At 48.3% G+C, this 19,804-nt stretch overlaps 1 protein-coding gene across 1 annotated transcript in view; it reads left to right on the top strand.

Moving 5' to 3' along the window:
- The window catches only part of LOC311118474 (ubiquitin carboxyl-terminal hydrolase 7-like), a 62,895-nt gene that overhangs the window by 34,200 nt on the left and 8,891 nt on the right, over positions 1 to 19,804 (top strand). Inside the window, exons 19-28 of the mRNA XM_084193266.1 lie at positions 2,818 to 2,910; positions 3,446 to 3,513; positions 4,212 to 4,312; positions 5,794 to 5,947; positions 9,168 to 9,235; positions 10,174 to 10,282; positions 15,402 to 15,479; positions 16,442 to 16,542; positions 16,738 to 16,837; positions 17,287 to 17,406. Coding sequence (XP_084049392.1) covers positions 2,818 to 2,910; positions 3,446 to 3,513; positions 4,212 to 4,312; positions 5,794 to 5,947; positions 9,168 to 9,235; positions 10,174 to 10,282; positions 15,402 to 15,479; positions 16,442 to 16,542; positions 16,738 to 16,837; positions 17,287 to 17,406 — 992 coding nt within the window. The remainder of the gene's footprint in view (positions 1 to 2,817; positions 2,911 to 3,445; positions 3,514 to 4,211; positions 4,313 to 5,793; positions 5,948 to 9,167; positions 9,236 to 10,173; positions 10,283 to 15,401; positions 15,480 to 16,441; positions 16,543 to 16,737; positions 16,838 to 17,286; positions 17,407 to 19,804) is intronic.

Here is a 19,804-nt window from a genome sequence, read left to right as displayed (position 1 = left end):
GGTTAACTCCTCCCTCTGACTGGGGGTTAACTCCTCCCTCTGACTGGGGGTTAACTCCTCCCTCTGACTGGGGGTTAACTCCTCCCGACTGGGGGTTAACTCCTCCCTCTGACTGGGGTTAACTCCTCCCTCTGACTGGGGGTTAACTCCTCCCTCTGACTGGGGGTTAACTCCTCCCTCTGACTGGGGGTTAACTCCCTCTGACTGGGGGTTAACTCCTCCCTCTGACTGGGGGTTAACTCCTCCCTCTGACTGGGGGTTAACTCCTCCCTCTGACTGGGGGTTCACTCCTCCCTCTGACTGGGGGTTCACTCCTCCCTCTGACTGGGGGTTCACTCCTCCCTCTGACTGGGGGTTAACTCCTCCCTCTGACTGGGGGTTAACTCCTCCCTCTGACTGGGGGTTAACTCCCTCTGACTGGGGGTTAACTCCTCCCTCTGACTGGGGGTTAACTCCTCCCTCTGACTGGGGGTTAACTCCTCCCTCTGACTGGGGGTTCACTCCTCCCTCTGACTGGGGGTTCACTCCTCCCTCTGACTGGGGGTTCACTCCTCCCTCTGACTGGGGGTTAACTCCCTCTGACTGGGGGTTAACTCCCTCTGACTGGGGGTTAACTCCTCCCTCTGACTGGGGGTTAACTCCTCCCTCTGACTGGGGGTTAACTCCTCCCTCTGACTGGGGGTTAACTCCTCCCTCTGACTGGGGGTTAACTCCTCCCTCTGACTGGGGGTTAACTCCTCCCTCTGACTGGGGGTTAACTCCTCCCTCTGACTGGGGGTTAACTCCTCCCTCTGACTGGGGGTTAACTCCTCCCTCTGACTGGGGGCTAACTCCTCCCTCTGACTGGGGGCTAACTCCTCCCTCTGACTGGGGGTTAACTCCTCCCTCTGACTGGGGGTTAACTCCTCCCTCTGACTGGGGGTTAACTCCTCCCTCTGACTGGGGGTTAACTCCTCCCTCTGACTGGGGGTTAACTCCTCCCTCTGACTGGGGGTTAACTCCTCCCTCTGACTGGGGGTTAACTCCTCCCTCTGACTGGGGGTTAACTCCCTCTGACTGGGGGTTAACTCCCTCTGACTGGGGGTTAACTCCCTCTGACTGGGGGTTAACTCCCTCTGACTGGGGGTTAACTCCTCCCTCTGACTGGGGGTTAACTCCTCCCTCTGACTGGGGGTTAACTCCTCCCTCTGACTGGGGGTTAACTCCTCCCTCTGACTGGGGGTTAACTCCTCCCTCTGACTGGGGGTTAACTCCTCCCTCTGACTGGGGGTTAACTCCTCCCTCTGACTGGGGGTTAACTCCTCCCTCTGACTGGGGGTTAACTCCTCCCTCTGACTGGGGGTTAACTCCTCCCTCTGACTGGGGGTTAACTCCTCCCTCTGACTGGGGGTTAACTCCTCCCTCTGACTGGGGGCTAACTCCCTCTGACTGGGGGCTAACTCCTCCCTCTGACTGGGGGTTAACTCCTCCCTCTGACTGGGGGTTAACTCCTCCCTCTGACTGGGGGTTAACTCCTCCCTCTGACTGGGGGTTAACTCCCTCTGACTGGGGGTTAACTCCTCCCTCTGACTGGGGGTTAACTCCTCCCTCTGACTGGGGTTAACTCCTCCCTCTGACTGGGGTTAACTCCTCCCTCTGACTGGGGTTAACTCCTCCCTCTGACTGGGGTTAACTCCTCCCTCTGACTGGGGGTTAACTCCTCCCTCTGACTGGGGGTTAACTCCTCCCTCTGACTGGGGGTTAACTCCTCCCTCTGACTGGGGGTTAACTCCTCCCTCTGACTGGGGGTTAACTCCTCCCTCTGACTGGGGGTTAACTCCTCCCTCTGACTGGGGGTTAACTCCTCCCTCTGACTGGGGGTTAACTCCTCCCTCTGACTGGGGGTTAACTCCTCCCTCTGACTGGGGGTTAACTCCCTCTGACTGGGGGCTAACTCCTCCCTCTGACTGGGGGCTAACTCCTCCCTCTGACTGGGGGCTAACACCTCCCTCTGACTGGGGGTTAACTCCTCCCTCTGACTGGGGGTTAACTCCCTCTGACTGGGGGTTAACTCCCTCTGACTGGGGGTTAACTCCCTCTGACTGGGGGTTAACTCCCTCTGACTGGGGGTTAACTCCCTCTGACTGGGGGCTAACTCCTCCCTCTGACTGGGGATTAACTCCTCCCTCTGACTGGGGGCTAACTCCTCCCTCTGACTGGGGGCTAACTCCTCCCTCTGACTGGGGGCTAACTCCTCCCTCTGACTGGGGGCTAACACCTCCCTCTGACTGGGGGCTAACACCTCCCTCTGACTGGGGGCTAACACCTCCCTCTGACTGGGGGTTAACTCCCTCTGACTGGGGGTTAACTCCCTCTGACTGGGGGTTAACTCCCTCTGACTGGGGGTTAACTCCCTCTGACTGGGGGTTAACTCCCTCTGACTGGGGGCTAACTCCTCCCTCTGACTGGGGATTAACTCCTCCCTCTGACTGGGGGCTAACTCCTCCCTCTGACTGGGGGTTAACTCCTCCCTCTGACTGGGGGTTAACTCCTCCCTCTGACTGGGGGTTAACTCCTCCCTCTGACTGGGGGTTAACTCCTCCCTCTGACTGGGGGCTAACTCCTCCCTCTGACTGGGGGCTAACTCCTCCCTCTGACTGGGGGCTAACTCCTCCCTCTGACTGGGGTACAAGCAGCTAGTTAAAGACGTTTTGCTTTTGTAGATGAAATCACAAGTCGTGTGAAAGAAATGTAAATGTTTTTTTCACGTATCTATGGTCAAGTAAATATAGAAAGTCCTTTTTAATGATCATCCTCCATCTCACTCTTCTCTTTCAGACGACGTCATGTTGTTCTTGAAGATGTATGATCCAAAAAGCAGAAGCTTAAATTATTGTGGACATATCTACACAGCTATCTCCTGTAAAATACGTAAGTACCCTCCTGTGTCTGGGCTGAATGGTACAGGGTCCTCCCCCTAACAATACGTCAGGACCCTCCTGTGTCTGGGCAGAATGGTACAGGGTCCTCCCCTAACAATACGTCAGGACCCTCCTGTGTCTGGGCTGAATGGTACAGGGTCCTCCCCTAACAATACGTCAGGACCCTCCTGTGTCTGGGCAGAATGGTACAGGGTCCTCCCCTAACAATACGTCAGGACCCTCCTGTGTCTGGGCTGAATGGTGCAGGGTCCTCCACTAACGATACATAAGTGGGGTGCTGTGCCACCTTGTGGACTGGTTGCGCCACTATGTAATTACTTTTGTTATCATTTAAGGCTCTAGATTGCAGGAAATGGCAGTTAGGGGGGTTAATGTGATTCCTAAAGGGGTCCCGCCAGGCCTCCCCTCCTTACTCAGCACCTCCTCCTGGGGAGAACCCTGTGGTGCATGTGGAGTAGCATCAGTGTGTTGAAATGGGGTGTGTATGTAAAGCAGTGTTAAATGTATGCTGTTTTCTCTACCAGGAGACCTGTTGCCCGTCATGTGTGAGAGAGCAGGGTTTCAACAGGAGACTAACCTTATCCTCTATGAGGTGAGAACACACACACACACACACACACACACACACACACCCCTACCAGAACACCCATTATATACCTACACACACACACACACACACACACACACACACACACACAGGTCTAACACTTATCCACACACACACAGGTCTTAACACTTATCCACACACACACAGGTCTAACACTTATCCACACACACAGGTCTAACACTTATCCACACACAGGTCTAACACTTATCCACACACACACAGGTCTAACACTTATCCACACACACACAGGTCTAACACTTATCCACACACAGGTCTAACACTTATCCACACACACACAGGTCTTAACACTTATCCACACACACACAGGTCTAACACTTATCCACACACACACAGGTCTTAACACTTATCCACACACACACAGGTCTTAACACTTATCCACACACAGGTCTAACACTTATCCACACACACACAGGTCTTAACACTTATCCACACACAGGTCTAACACTTATCCACACACACACAGGTCTAACACTTATCCACACACACACAGGTCTTAACACTTATCCACACACACACAGGTCTAACACTTATCCACACACACACAGGTCTTAACACTTATCCACACACACACAGGTCTTAACACTTATCCACACACAGGTCTAACACTTATCCACACACACACAGGTCTAACATCCTCTATCTCCCATGTGTCTGTATTCCAGGAAGTGAAGCCTAATTTAACAGAGCGGATACAGGACTACGACGTGTCACTGGACAAGGCCCTGGACGAACTCATGGACGGAGATATCATAGTCTTCCAGAAGTAAGTTAATCCAACATGCCAACCCCTTAGAGCACTAACCCCTTAGACCACTAACCCCTTAGAGCACTAACCCCTTAGAGCACTAACCCCTTAGAGCACTAACCCCTTAGAGCACCAACCCCTTAGAGCACCAACCCCTTAGAGCCCTAACCCCTTAGAGCACTAACCCCTTAGAGCACCAACCCCTTAGAGCACCAACCCCTTAGAGCACTAACCCCTTAGAGCACTAACCCCTTAGACCACCAACCCCTTAGACCACCAACCCCTTAGAGCACTAACCCCTTAGAGCACTAACCCCTTAGAGCACTAACCCCTTAGAGCACTAACCCCTTAGAGCACCAACCCCTTAGAGCACCAACCCCTTAGAGCACTAACCCCTTAGACCACTAACCCCTTAGACCACTAACCCCTTAGAGCACTAACCCCTTAGAGCACTAACCCCTTAGAGCACTAACCCCTTAGAGCACCAACCCCTTAGAGCACCAACCCCTTAGAGCACCAACCCCTTAGAGCACCAACCCCTTAGAGCACTAACCCACACATGAATCAAAAGGCTTGACGATGATGCCATTTATCAGACACTTTTATCCGAAGCCACTTAGTCACGCGTGCATAAATGTTTTACGTAAGGGTGGTCCCGGGAATCTAACGAAAACCTACAGGAGGGTAGATAGCGCTTCAGGAACAGGGATGGAGTTCAAACCTACAGGAGGGTATCTCTCCAAGAACAGGGTTGGAGTTAAAACCTACAGGAGGATATCTCTCCAGGAACAGGGTTGGAGTTAAAACCTACAGGAGGATATCTCTCCAGGAACAGGGTTGGAGTTAAAACCTACAGGAGGATATCTCTCCAAGAACAGGGTTGGAGTTAAAACCTACAGGAGGATATCTCTCCAAGAACAGGGTTGGAGTTAAAACCTACAGGAGGATATCTCTCCAAGAACAGGGTTGGAGTTAAAACCTACAGGAGGATATCTCTCCAAGAACAGGGTTGGAGTTAAAACCTACAGGAGGATATCTCTCCAAGAACAGGGTTGGAGTTAAAACCTACAGGAGGATATCTCTCCAGGAACAGGGTTGGAGTTAAAACCTACAGGAGGATATCTCTCCAAGAACAGGGTTGGAGTTAAAACCTACAGGAGGATATCTCTCCAGGAACAGGGTTGGAGTTAAAACCTACAGGAGGATATCTCTCCAAGAACAGGGTTGGAGTTAAAACCTACAGGAGGATATCTCTCCAGGAACAGGGTTGGAGTTAAAACCTACAGGAGGATATCTCTCCAGGAACAGGGTTGGAGTTAAAACCTACAGGAGGATATCTCTCCAGGAACAGGGTTGGAGAGCCCTGTTGTAGAAAATGTAATGCTCGTCCCACCCATCAATTGTGTTTGGAGAATTCCGTACCGTATTGACGAGCCTCTCCCAGCTCATGTCTGTCTGTTTGTGTCTTCCTCCCTCCCTCCCTCCCCCCCTCCCTGCAGAGACGACCCAGAGAACGACAGCAGTGAGCTGCCTACAGCCAAAGACTACTTTCGAGACCTCTACCACAGAGTGGACGTCATCTTCTGTGACAAGACCATCCACAACGACCCCGGCTTCGTCGTCACACTCTCCAACAGGATGAACTACTTCCAGGTCAGCAAGAGGTCGCACAATCTTGTGTCTGCGTTAGTTTACCCGTGACTGTTCCTTCAACATTTGGGTATTGTTCAACAAAGCTAGTGTGAGTTAAAAACATGCTCTGGTACTTTGGCGTCTAAGTATTTTTCTACATCCTGCTTTGGACTGGATGTGTCAATGTGTAGTTCCTACATGCATAATCTATGAGCAGAATTACTGCCTTACCTCAATTAGGCACAAAATCCCTAGTTTGAAAGTTTTCTTGAAGCTGTGCCACACCATATTCCCTACCACCCCATGGGCCAGTTCCCTAGTAATTCGAGTTCTTGCCAATGAGCTTCAGCCCCTCACATTTGAGTGACCGCTAGCAAGAGGCCAGCCCAGTGTTATCAGACGCGGTTGCAGGGCGGGCTCAGTGGACACAGTAGCGATAGAGAGAGCAGTGACGTGGTGCACGTAGTGACGTAGTTTTCGGGGACCACTTCTGGATGCTACTTTCAGAACTACTGGCTATAAAGTATCCAACAGTACTGGAGAATCTCTTTAATGTGTCTGTCTGTCAGGTGGCCAGACTGAGTCAACTACTGGCTATAAAGCAGGGGTGTCAAACTCATTTTAGCTCAGGGGCCACATGGAGGAAAATCTATTCCCAAGTGGGCCGGACTGGAAAAATCATGGTAAATATAACTTAAAAACAACAACTTCAGATTGTTTTCTTTGTTTTAATACGATCAACATACAACATAAAGCTGGAGCCTGAGGACAGTGTGTCCAAAATAGTACAAGCACAACATCACTATTAATCATAAAACACGTCAAGTTTATTTGAAAATTCTAAAGAAAAAGAACACACAAACACACAATGCCTCAGTGATTAACAGAACTGTTTCACAGATCACAGAACTATATCAGGGTGTCATTTCTCAGGCAGAAATGTAGATAAAAATAATGAAATCCTGTTCCCCAAACAAGTGCAAGAACCACAGAGTCAAGAATAGGTTAAATATACAAATACAATCAATTAAAAACAATAGCACATCAACATAAAAACATATAAACATAAAGCTGGAGCCTGAGGACAGTGTCCAAAAGCACAACATCACTATTAATCATAAAACACCTCAAGTTATTTGAAAGTTCTGAGGACAAAGAACACACAAACACACAATGCCTCAGTGATTCACAGAAGTAGATCACATAACTATATCAGGGTGTAATTTCTCAGGCAGGAATGTAGATAAAAATAATGAAATCCTGTTCCCCAAACAAGTGCAAGAACCACAGAGTCAAGAATAGGTTAAATATACAAATAAAATCAATTAAAAACAATAGCACATCAACATAAAAACATCAACATAAATCTGAAAGCGTTGCTCAAACTCCCGTAACAGTCCTGTTATTTTATCTTTGAACCGCTTCATGTCTGCCACATGTTGGGTCGCGCACACATTTTTCAGACAGGGGAAGTGAGCTGCATCACCACCGGCAAGTTGCGTCTCCCACAATGACAGCTTCAACTTGAAAGAACGTATGCTGTCATAATACTGCGTGACAACTTTGTTGCGCCCTTGCAGCTGTTTGTTCAAGTTATTCAGGTGCTCTTTAACATCCACCATAAATGCAAGGTCCTGCATCCATTCTGCGGAATGAAATTCTAACACTGGTTTGCCCTTTTCTTCCATGAACTGTTCAATTTCTTCTCGTAAATCAAAGAAACGCCTCAGCACAGCACCTCGGCTTAACCATCTTACCTCAGTGTGGTATGGCAGGCCATAGATGTGGTCTTTCTCTCTGAGAAGGCTGTCAAACTGACGGTGATTCAGGCTTCTGGATCGGATGAAATTAACAGTTTGGATGACCACCTTCATGACGTTATCCATCTTTAATGACTTGCAACACAAAGCCTCCTGGTGCAAAATACAGTGAAAAGTCAAAAAATCACGTCCTCCATTTGCAGATTGCACTTTCTCTCTGAACTTTGTCACAACGCCTGCTTTTTTCCCGATCATTGAGGGAGCACCATCTGTAGCCAGGCTGACAGCGCGGGACCAGTCCACTCCGACCCTGTCCAGCGCGCCGACGAGTGCGGTGAAAATATCAGCTGCTGTCGTTGTATCTGTCATCGGCACCAACTCCACGAACTCCTCGGTGACGGTCAATGTGTCATCAACTCCGCGGATGAAAATGGCCAGTTGTGCAACATCTGTAATGTCCGTGCTTTCATCAATTGCAACCGAAAACGCAATAAATGACTTTACTTTTTGCTTCAACTGGCTGTCCAAATCCACTGAAAGATCGGAAATCCTGTCTGCAACTGTGTTTCTTGTCAGGCTGATATTTGCAAAAGCCTGCCGCTTTTCAGGGCACACAATCTCCGCTGCCTTCATCATGCATGTTTTTACAAATTCACCCTCACTAAATGGTTTTGAAGCCACTGCGATTTCATTAGCAATGAGGTAGCTAGCTTTCACTGCAGCGTCACTGATGTCTCGGCTGTGAGTAAACACAGACTGCTGTTTCTTCAGACCCGCCAACAGTTCATTCACCTTCTCTCATCTCCGCTGTCCTTGAAAGTTGTCATATTTGTCGGCATGAAGACTCACATAGTGGCGACGAAGGTTATATTCTTTCAGCACTGCAACATGCTCTGAACACACCAAACATACAGCTTTCCCATTCAATTCCGTGAATAAATAGGATGACCATTTTTCTTGGAACACTCTGCACTCTGCGTCCACTTTTCTCTTTTTTGACAGAGACATATTGGGGCAATGAGGGTGCCAAAGCACATAATGTTAAAAGTAGAAGCCGTAATAAATATCGCGGGCAAAACAAAGTAGCTCATTGGCTGCACGTGCTTGACCTACTTGCTCTGCCCCGGTATAAACAGTTTGCTTGCTTAACACAATTGCTATTGCGCCATCCAGTGGACGCAATTGGAACAGCAGTTTATTTTAATAAAATTGCAGCGCATTTTTTATACTTAAAATAAAAAAACCTTTTTTGTTCTTTTTTTTTTTTTTTTTTTTTATCATCTCGCGGGCCGGATTAAACCCGTTTTGCGGGCCTGATCCGTCCCGCGGGCCTTACGTTTGACACCCCTGCTATAAAGTATCCAACAGTACTGGATATTCTCTTTAATGTGTCTGTCTGTCAGGTGGCCAGACTGAGTCAACTACTGGCTATAAAGTATCCAACAGTACCGGAGAATCTCTTTAATGTTTCTGTCTGTCAGGTGGCGAAGACGGTGGCTCAGAGGTTGAACACAGATCCCATGCTCCTTCAGTTCTTCAAATCCCAGGGGTAGGACTACGGACACACACACACATGGATGGACGCACACTCCTGTTTCACCTGTGCCAGACTGAGTCAGTACAAGTATAAACCTTTTGAAGCACCAAGTTGACTTGTTGAGTAACCTGTCCCCCTCTGTCTCTCCTCCTCCTCCCCCTGTCCCCCTCTCTCGTCCCTCCCTCCATCCTCCCTCCTCCTCCCCCTTCGCTCTCCTCCTTCTCCTCTCTCCTTCCCCTCCTTCTCCACTCCTCCTCTCTCCTCTCCCCTCCCCCTCTCCTCTCTCCTTCCCCTCCTCTCTCCTTCCCCTCTCTCCTCCCCCCTCCTCTCTCCTCCCCCTCTCCTCTCTCCTTCCCCTCCTCCTCCTCTCTCCTCTCTCCTCCCCCTCTCCTGTCCCCCTCCCTCCTCCTCTCTCCTCCTCCTCCTCTCTCCTTCCCCCCTCTCTCCTCTCTCCTCCCCCTCTCCTGTCCCCCTCCCTCCTCCTCTCTCCTCCTCCTCTCTCCTTCCCCTCCTCCCCCTCTCCTCTCTCCTCTCTCCTTCCCCTCCTCCTCCTCTCTCCTCCTCTCTCCTTCCCCTCCTCCCCCTCTCCTCTCTCCTCTCTCCTTCCCCTCCTCCTCCTCTCTCCTCCTCTCTCCTTCCCCTCCTCCCCCTCTCCTCCCCTCTCCTCTCTCCTCCCCCTCTCCTCTCTCCTCCCCCCCTCCTCCTCCTCTCTCCTCCTCTCTCCTTCCCCTCCTCCTCCTCCTCTCTCCTCCTCTCTCCTTCCCCTCCTCCTCCTCTCTCCTCCTCTCTCCTTCCCCTCCTCCCCCTCTCCTCCCCTCTCCTCTCTCCTCCCCCTCTCCTCTCTCCTCCCCCCCTCCTTCCCCTCCTCCCCCTCTCCTCTCTCCTCCCCCCCTCCTTCCCCTCCTCCTCCTTCTCCTCTCTCCTCCCCCTCTCCTGTCCTCTCTGGGCAGGTACAGAGACGGACCTGGGAATCCTCTCAGACACAACTATGAAGGAACTCTCCGAGATCTGCTGCAGTTCTTCAAACCACGTCAGCCCAAGAAACTATACTACCAACAGGTGTGTGTGTGTGTGTGTACCTGTAGGGTTGGGTGATATGATTGACAGTCATCATCGATGGTGATGACAGTGATGTGACAGCGGATGGTTGAGCCCAGCTTCACACGCTGACCAGTGAGAGGTAGCCTAGTCAAACTGAGCACTGAGCCCAGCTTCACACGCTGACCAATGGGAGGTAGCCTAGTCAAACTGAGCACTGAGCCCAGCTTCACACGCTGACCAATGGGAGGTAGCCTAGTCAAACTGAGTACTGAGCCCAGCTTCACACGCTGACCAATGGGAGGTAGCCTAGTCAAACTGAGCACTGAGCCCAGCTTCACACGCTGACCAATGGGAGGTAGCCTAGTCAAACTGAGCACTGAGCCCAGCTTCACCCGCTGACCAATGAGCTGAGCCCAGCTTCACACGCTGACCAGTGAGAGGTAGGTGGTCTGTTCCTGATGTTGCACACCTTCAGCATTCAAATGCTAAAATGGCTTGTATGATATGAGGTTTTATTAGTTGAGTGCCAACATATGTAATTTGCTAGGTTATTGTGATCTGCGTGCTGTTGAACATGGTGTGAACTACCGGAGACGCATCTCTCATCTGGATATGCCTGCTGAACGGGGCCTACAATACATTTCATTTAGATTGTTCAGGGTCACCATCAGCAGTGGTTTTGCTAGTTTTACTTTAAACAATCAGTGTATATGGTCATTTTTAGATATACAGGGTAAAATTGATAATTTCAGAACAAATCACTTTTGCTAGGCGCACTGCGTGGCCGACATGAGAGGAGAAGATCTCTCCATTAACTTCCAACCGGTCTAATCCATCGGGGTGGAATCCTAAGGAGTGCCGTATATTCATTGGCTATGTCATGGCTAATTTGAAAACGATAAATATTGATATGTTACTTGCTCAAACTGAATCTGCAAAATTGACAACTTAATTAGTGGGTAATGGTGATTTCAGAAGTGGGTGGACCAAAAACAGGCTACATTGCCACCATACTAATCTGGTAGTAGATGTCTCCCTTATGGCTCTAATCTGATAGTGGTAGATGCCTAGTCTCCCTTATGCTCTAATCTGATAGTGGTAGATGCCTAGTCTCCCTTATGCTCTAATCTGATAGTGGTAGATGCCTAGTCTCCCTTATGCTCTAATCTGATAGTGGTAGATGCCTAGTCTCCCTTATGCTCTAATCTGATAGTGGTAGATGCCTAGTCTCCCTTATGCTCTAATCTGATAGTGGTAGATGCCTAGTCTCCCTTATGCTCTAATCTGATAGTGGTAGATGCCTAGTCTCCCTTATGCTCTAATCTGATAGTGGTAGATGCCTAGTCTCCCTTATGGCTCTAATCTGATAGTGGTAGATGCCTAGTCTCCCCTATGCTCTAATCTGATAGTGGTACATGCCTAGTCTCCCTTATGCTCTAATCTGATAGTGGTAGATGCCTAGTCTCCCTTATGCTCTAATCTGATAGTGGTAGATGCCTAGTCTCCCTTATGGCTCTAATCTGATAGTGGTAGATGCCTAGTCTCCCTTATGCTCTAATCTGATAGTGGTAGATGCCTAGTCTCCCCTATGCTCTAATCTGATAGTGGTACATGCCTAGTCTCCCCTATGCTCTAATCTAATAGTGGTACATGCCTAGTCTCCCTTATGCTCTAATCTGATAGTGGTAGATGCCTAGTCTCCCTTATGCTCTAATCTGATAGTGGTAGATGCCTAGTCTCCCTTATGGCTCTAATCTGATAGTGGTAGATGCCTAGTCTCCCTTATGCTCTAATCTGATAGTGGTAGATGCCTAGTCTTCCTCAGCATCGTGTTAATGTGGTGTTTTACCTGCTACACAGAGCGTGTTGTTTTGAGAGAGCAAAGGGGAGAGTTTTCAGCAGGTACTCATGAAATTGTTGCTAGTGGTTGGACTCAATGGTCCTCTAATTACACAAGTTGCTTTTGTTTACAATGTGAACCCAGCTGGTCAATGTTACTAGCTAGTAGTAGCTTCTTGACTTCAGAAATTGTAGTACAATAACCAGTGGTGGCTGGTGGAGGCCATAGCCGGTGGTGGCTGGTGGAGGTCATAGCCGGTGGTGGCTGGTGGAGGTCATAGCCGGTGGTGGCCGGTGGGGGCCATAGCCGGTGGTGGCTGGTGGAGGCCGTGGCCGGTGGTGGCTGGTGGGGGCCATAGCCGGTGGTGGCTGGTGGGGGCCATAGCCGGTGGTGGCTGGTGGGGGCCGTGGCCGGTGGTGGCTGGTGGAGGCCAAAGCCGGTGGTGGCTGGTGGAGGCCAAAGCCGGTGGAGGCCATAGCCGGTGGAGGCCATAGCCGGTGGAGGCTGGTGGAGGCCATAGCCGGTGGAGGCTGGTGGAGGCCATAGCCGGTGGAGGCCATAGCCAGTGGTGGCTGGTGGAGGCCATAGCCAGTGGTGGCTGGTGGAGGCCAAAGCCGGTGGTGGCTGGTGGAGGCCATAGCCGGTGGTGGCTGGTGGGGGCCGTGGCTGGTGGAGGCCATAGCCGGTGGAGGCTGGTGGAGGCCATAGCCAGTGGTGGCTGGTGGAGGCCAAAGCCGGTGGTGGCTGGTGGAGGCCGTGGCTGGTGGAGGCCATAGCCGGTGGAGGCTGGTGGAGGCCATAGCCGGTGGAGGCTGGTGGAGGCCATAGCCGGTGGAGGCCATAGCCAGTGGTGGCTGGTGGAGGCCATAGCCAGTGGTGGCTGGTGGAGGCCAAAGCCGGTGGTGGCTGGTGGAGGCCATAGCCGGTGGTGGCTGGTGGGGGCCGTGGCTGGTGGAGGCCATAGCCGGTGGAGGCTGGTGGAGGCCATAGCCAGTGGTGGCTGGTGGAGGCCAAAGCCGGTGGTGGCTGGTGGAGGCCATAGCCGGTGGAGGCTGGTGGAGGCCATAGCCGGTGGTGGCTGGTGGAGGCCATAGCCGGTGGAGGCTGGTGGAGGCCATAGCCAGTGGTGGCTGGTGGAGGCCGTGGCTGGTGGAGGCCATAGCCGGTGGTGGCTGGTGGAGGCCGTGGCCGGTGGTGGCTGGTGGAGGCCATAGCCAGTGGTGGCTGGTGGAGGCCATAGCCGGTGGTGGCTGGTGGAGGTCATAGCCGGTGGTGGCCGGTGGGGGCCATATGCAACCAAAATCAACTTTATTTCTCATTTCAATTCACAAGATGGAATGAATGTGTGCGTCAGCCATCGAGAATTGAACCTCGCCGATTCTTGAGCTTGGACACTGGACGTGACGCAACTCGAGCGCAACACTGGCAATAAAGCAGCTTTCATTGATTTCAAAATAAGCATTTCCTTGATGGCTTATGGCCCGTTCCTCATCACAGTCACTGCTCCATCACAGTGCGCCACACAAACACACACACACACACACACACACACACACACACACACACACCTGTTCCATGCTGAAGCTCCTCCACCAGAAAGGGATATTAGAGAAAGATGTGGCAGCACTCAGCCTCTGCCCAGGCTGTCAACAACGTTATCTTTCCTCATGATTCGCCCAGGCTGTCAACAACGTTATCTTTCCTCATGATTCGCCCAGGCTGTCAACAACGTTATCTTTCCTCATGATTCGCCCAGGCTGTCAACAACGTTATCTTTCCTCATGATTCGCCCAGGCTGTCAACAACGTTATCTTTCCTCATGATTCGCCCAGGCTGTCAACAACGTTATCTTTCCTCATGATTCGCCCAGGCTGTCAACAACGTTATCTTTCCTCATGATTCGCCCAGGCTGTCAACAACGTTATCTTTCCTCATGATTCGCCCAGGCTGTCAACAACGTTATCTTTCCTCATGATTCGCCCAGGCTGTCAACAACGTTATCTTTCCTCATGATTCGCCCAGGCTGTCAACAACGTTATCTTTCCTCATGATTCGCCCAGGCTGTCAACAACGTTATCTTTCCTCATGATTCGCCCAGGCTGTCAACAACGTTATCTTTCCTCATGATTCGCCCAGGCTGTCAACAACGTTATCTTTCCTCATGATTCGCCCAGGCTGTCAACAACGTTATCTTTCCTCATGATTCGCCCAGGCTGTCAACAACGTTATCTTTCCTCATGATTCGCCCAGGCTGTCAACAACGTTATCTTTCCTCATGATTCGCCCAGGCTGTCAACAACGTTATCTTTCCTCATGATTCGCCCAGGCTGTCAACAACGTTATCTTTCCTCATGATTCGCCCAGGCTGTCAACAACGTTATCTTTCCTCATGATTCGCCCAGGCTGTCAACAACGTTATCTTTCCTCATGATTCGCCCAGGCTGTCAACAACGTTATCTTTCCTCATGATTCGCCCAGGCTGTCAACAACGTTATCTTTCCTCATGATTCGCCCAGGCTGTCAACAACGTTATCTTTCCTCATGATTCGCCCAGGCTGTCAACAACGTTATCTTTCCTCATGATTCGCCCAGGCTGTCAACAACGTTATCTTTCCTCATGATTCGCCCAGGCTGTCAACAACGTTATCTTTCCTCATGATTCGCCCAGGCTGTCAACAACGTTATCTTTCCTCATGATTCGCCCAGGCTGTCAACAACGTTATCTTTCCTCATGATTCGCCCAGGCTGTCAACAACGTTATCTTTCCTCATGATTCGCCCAGGCTGTCAACAACGTTATCTTTCCTCATGATTCGCCCAGGCTGTCAACAACGTTATCTTTCCTCATGATTCGCCCAGGCTGTCAACAACGTTATCTTTCCTCATGATTCGCCCAGGCTGTCAACAACGTTATCTTTCCTCATGATTCGCCCAGGCTGTCAACAACGTTATCTTTCGTCATGATTCGTCCAGGTTTTCAACAACATGATCTTTCATCATGATTCGCCCAGGCTGTCAACAACATTATCTTTCCTCATGATTCGCCCAGGCTGTCAACAACATTGTCTTTCCTCATGGTTCATCCAGATGCATTCGATTTCACGCTATAGCCCAACTGTTGTTTTAGCGTAATCTTTTACTATATAAAAAATTAATGAAAAATAAATTGGGTTGTCCAATAGGGGGCGATGGCATATCACAATGTTTTCTGGGTACATAATCATGATAGGACAAAGGTTGACATTGTGTGTGTGTATCTGTGTGTGCACTGACTGTTTAATGTTGTCTCTCCTCTCAGTTGAAGATGAAGATCACAGACTTTGAGAACAGGAGGAGCTTCAAGTCCATATGGCTCAACAGCCTGTACAGAGAGGAGGTAACACTCTCCCCTCCCTATTTATATAGACAGTGAAGCGAATACTTTTTAAGTTGACTTCGTACTCCAGCATTTTGAATTTGAGATCAAATGTTTTCTGAGGCAACAGAACAGAATGTCACCTTTTATTTGAGGGTATTTTTCATACATATCTGTTTTACCGTTTAGAAATTAAAGCTCTTTATGTATCTAGTCCCTCCATTTGAAGGTGTCAAGTATTTGGTGTATTAAAATAGTCCAAAGTGTAGTATTTGGTGTATTAAAATAGTCCAAAGTGTAGTATTTGGTCCCATATTCCTAGCGCGCGATGACTACATCAAGCTTGTGACTACCAACTTGTTGGATGAATGTTCTACTTGTTTTCCCAATAGTAACTGAATAGTAAATAATGTATTGTGTCATTTTGGAGTCACTTTTATTGTAAATAACAATAGAATATGTTTCGAAACACTTCTACATTAATGTGGACGCTACCATGGTTACGGATAGTCCTGAATGAATCATGAATAATAATGATCACTCATACCCCCAAAATCATGAATAAAGAACATACCCCCCATAATGCTCCCCTGTTATTGGTTAAGGGGGTGGGGGGGTCGGGGGGGGGTCGGGGCATGATCTTTTGTTTTCTTTTATGTTTCACCAAAACAAGCAGCAAATTCATCCAACAAGTTGGTAGTCACAAGCTTGATGTAGTCGTTGCGTGCTAGGAATATGGGACCAAATACTACACTTTGACTGCTTTAATACAGTGAATTTGACCCAATACTTATGACTCAAATGGGGAGACAAGATGTATAAAGTGCATTCATTTCAAAAACAGATGTGTGGAAATACCCTCAATTAAAAGGTGACATTCTGTACTGTTACCTCGTATGAAACATTTGATCTCTCCATGCTTTTTTAAACCTTTGACCGTGATGGTGAATAAAGGATTTTCGTAACTACCTCTCTCCCTCCAGGAGATCACTCTCTACCCAGATAAACACGGCTGTGTCCGGGACCTGCTGGAGGAATGTAAAAAAGCTGTGGAGCTCTCCGACAAAGGCTCAGAGAAGCTCCGGTAAGCAGAGAGAGGGTGTGAGTGACAGTGTCACAACAGTGCTGCCCTCTGGTGGTCAGGCCTGTATTACATCCAGTGGTTCTTCAATGCTATTATTATACAAGACTGCTGCTGTTCTCTACTTTTCTCCACCCTGCCTCTAACCTCTCCTCCCTCCCCCCTCCCTCCCTCCCTCCCTCCCCCCTCTCTCTCCAGGCTGTTGGAGATAGTAAGCTATAAGATCATCGGGGTTCACCAGGAGGACGAGCTGTTAGAATGTTTATCTCCCGCTGCCAGCCGTACCTTCAGAATAGAGGTACGTTCCTCCTCTCCTCCTAACCGCTCTGTCTCTCTGTCTCTCTCTGTCTCTCTCTCTCTCTGTCTCTGTCTCTGTCTCTCTCTGTCTCTCTCTGTCTCTCTCTGTCTCTCTCTGTCTCTCTCTGTCTCGCTCTCTCTGTCTCTCTCTCTGTGTCTCTCTCTGTGTCTCTCTCTGTGTCTCTCTCTGTGTCTCTCTCTGTGTCTCTCTCTGTGTCTCTCTCTGTGTCTCTCTCTGTGTCTCTCTCTCTCTCTCTGTGTCTCTCTCTGTCTCTCTCTCTCTCTGTGTCTCTCTCTGTGTCTCTCTCTGTCTCTCTCTCTGTCTCTCTCTCTGTCTCTCTCTCTGTCTCTCTCTCTGTCTCTCTCTCTGTCTCTCTCTCTCTCGGAACTTCCTCTGGACCAGGTGGACCTGGATAAAGACACTGAGATGTTGATTTCCTCTCTCTCTAGGAACTTCCTCTGGACCAGGTGGACCTGGATAAAGACACTGAGATGTTGATTCCCGTCGCACATTTCCACAAGGAGGTCTTTGGAACGTTCGGTATCCCTTTCCTGCTGAAGATCAGACAGGTGTGTGTTGTCTTACTCCGGTTCATGTTTATCTCACTGACTGGATCTGGTGTGAGTGACTGTTCTGACTGGATCTGGTGTGAGTGTCTGTTCTGACTGGATCTGGTGTGAGTGACTGTTCTGACTGGATCTGGTGTGAGTGTCTGTTCTGACTGGATCTGGTGTGAGTGACTGTTCTGACTGGATCTGGTGTGAGTGACTGTTCTGACTGGATCTGGTGTGAGTGACTGTTCTGACTGGATCTGGTGTGAGTGTCTGTTCTGACTGGATCTGGTGTGAGTGACTGTTCTGACTGGATCTGGTGTGAGTGACTGTTCTGACTGGATCTGGTGTGAGTGACTGTTCTGACTGGATCTGGTGTGAGAGACTGTTCTGACTGGATCTGGTGTGAGAGACTGTTCTGACTGGATCTGGTGTGAGTGACTGTTCTGACTGGATCTGGTGTGTTCCGTATGTGTCTCTGTGTGTTGACTGACAGCCTAATACTGAAGCATGTCTGTTCTGCTGTCTTGTGTTATGGATTTACTACAAATGTTGCTACTGGAGAACCATTTTGGGTTTAAGTATAACTTTTGTATTAGTGAAGCTTTTAGTGAGATGTTAAATGCTTTCATATTTACGTTTTAGTCCCCCAAACATATTCATTATATAAATAAGCACATTTAATTTAATTACAAATAAATGGAAATATGTTTTGCTCATATAATTTGAAAGACGAGTCGTCTGGAGTAGGCAGCGCCGTAAGTAAATACGTAAACTGTGATATGATTAGAGTTAATCAGTGTGATTTTTATTTATTTTTCTCCATAAATAGATCAACTTGAGTCATCGGCATACGTTGACACTTGTTTTTAGGCAATGGGTTTCTAAACCCTTGATGTTATTGTTTGATCTGATCTTAAGAGAGCATTTCAATGGCCATAACAAATAAATATGGAGACAATGGACATCCTTGTTTAACTCCTCTGGGCAGTTTAATACTTTCTGAGAAGTAATCATTATTTACTATTTTACATCTGGTGTTGCTATACATGACTTTAACCTATTGTGCAAGAGATTCCCCAAGATTTATCAAAGGCTTTTTCGATGTCTGCTATTAATTCTATTCACTATTCATTTTGCCAGGATTTTTGCATCACAGCATTGAAGTGTAAGGGGAATCCCGTTTTATTTTAAGGATTGGAACTTTATACTTACCACCTGGGTCCTGTTTCAGTAATAGTGAAATCAGACCTTCTTGCGGAGTACCTGATAGTCTTGCCATTTTTATAGGAGTGGTTAAAAGTTGGGATGTAGCTCAGTTGGTAGAGCATGGCATTTGCAACGCCAGGGTTGTGGGTTCGATTCCAGTATAAAAATAAAAAAAATGTATGTACTCACTAGCTGTAAGTCGCTCTGGATAAGAGCGTCTGCTAAATGACTAAAATGTAAAATGTAAATGTTAAAAGATGCTAATAATGGATATTTGGAGTAGGTCAAAGGTTTGATATACCTCTACCGGTATGCCATCAAGCCCAGGGGTTTTTCCGGACTGAAAGGATTTAATTGCCCCGAGGAGTTCCTCCTCTGTAATGTCACAATTCTTTCTGTACAGTTTTAAATTTTACATTGTTATTATTAGGGGAAAAAATCTTTACAGGAAGCATCATTTAGTGGACATAGAGGAATCTGAAAAGAAAACATGCCTAAAATATTTAGCTTCTTCTTTCATAATATAATTTGGTGAATCATGGATGATTCTGTCATTTGTAACGAGTTTCTGCAATTTCTTTTTGGTAGCAGTTGAATGTTCAAGAAAAATGGGTGCATTTTTCACGATTTTCCATCCTGTTCGCGTTATTTTTGTAATAAATTACACCTAAACATGAATAAGATTTTCTTCTAGCTTGTTTTGTGCCTCTATGGGACAGTTTTTATTGCTATCTGTGGTGTTGGCTCCTCTATTTTCGTTTGATAGTCTAATCTCTTTTGACCTAATGATGGGTATTGTATTGAATGGCCTCTGAAAGTACATTACAATAAGGGGATCTGCTGTACCAATGTCGTGTGGGAAAAGTCAGTTAGAAATGATTAAGAATAGATTGTCATCCAATTGATTTACATTTCAAATTTCCCCGCCAACGTGGAAATTCTTTAAGTTTTATGTGGATACCAATTAGATGGTGGTCTGGTCGTGTTCTGTCTCCTATCAACGCTTTTAAACTTTTGGTGCCAGAAAGAAGAACACAAAGTAGTCAAGACGACTAGTTTGATTAAGCCTCCATGTATATCTCAATAGGTTAGGAGTGGGTTTCCTGTGAACAATAAATATGATATTCCTCTTTTAGCCAAGTAACTGATTGTCTTTTTTTATAATCTCCTAAACATTACAATTCTAAGTACCTAGAATTATTTCACC

Source organism: Coregonus lavaretus, assembly GCF_964263955.1.
Source record: "Coregonus lavaretus genome assembly, contig: HAP1_SCAFFOLD_559, whole genome shotgun sequence".
Taxonomy (NCBI): domain Eukaryota; kingdom Metazoa; phylum Chordata; class Actinopteri; order Salmoniformes; family Salmonidae; genus Coregonus; species Coregonus lavaretus.
This window is presented reverse-complemented; position numbering and strand designations above follow the sequence as displayed.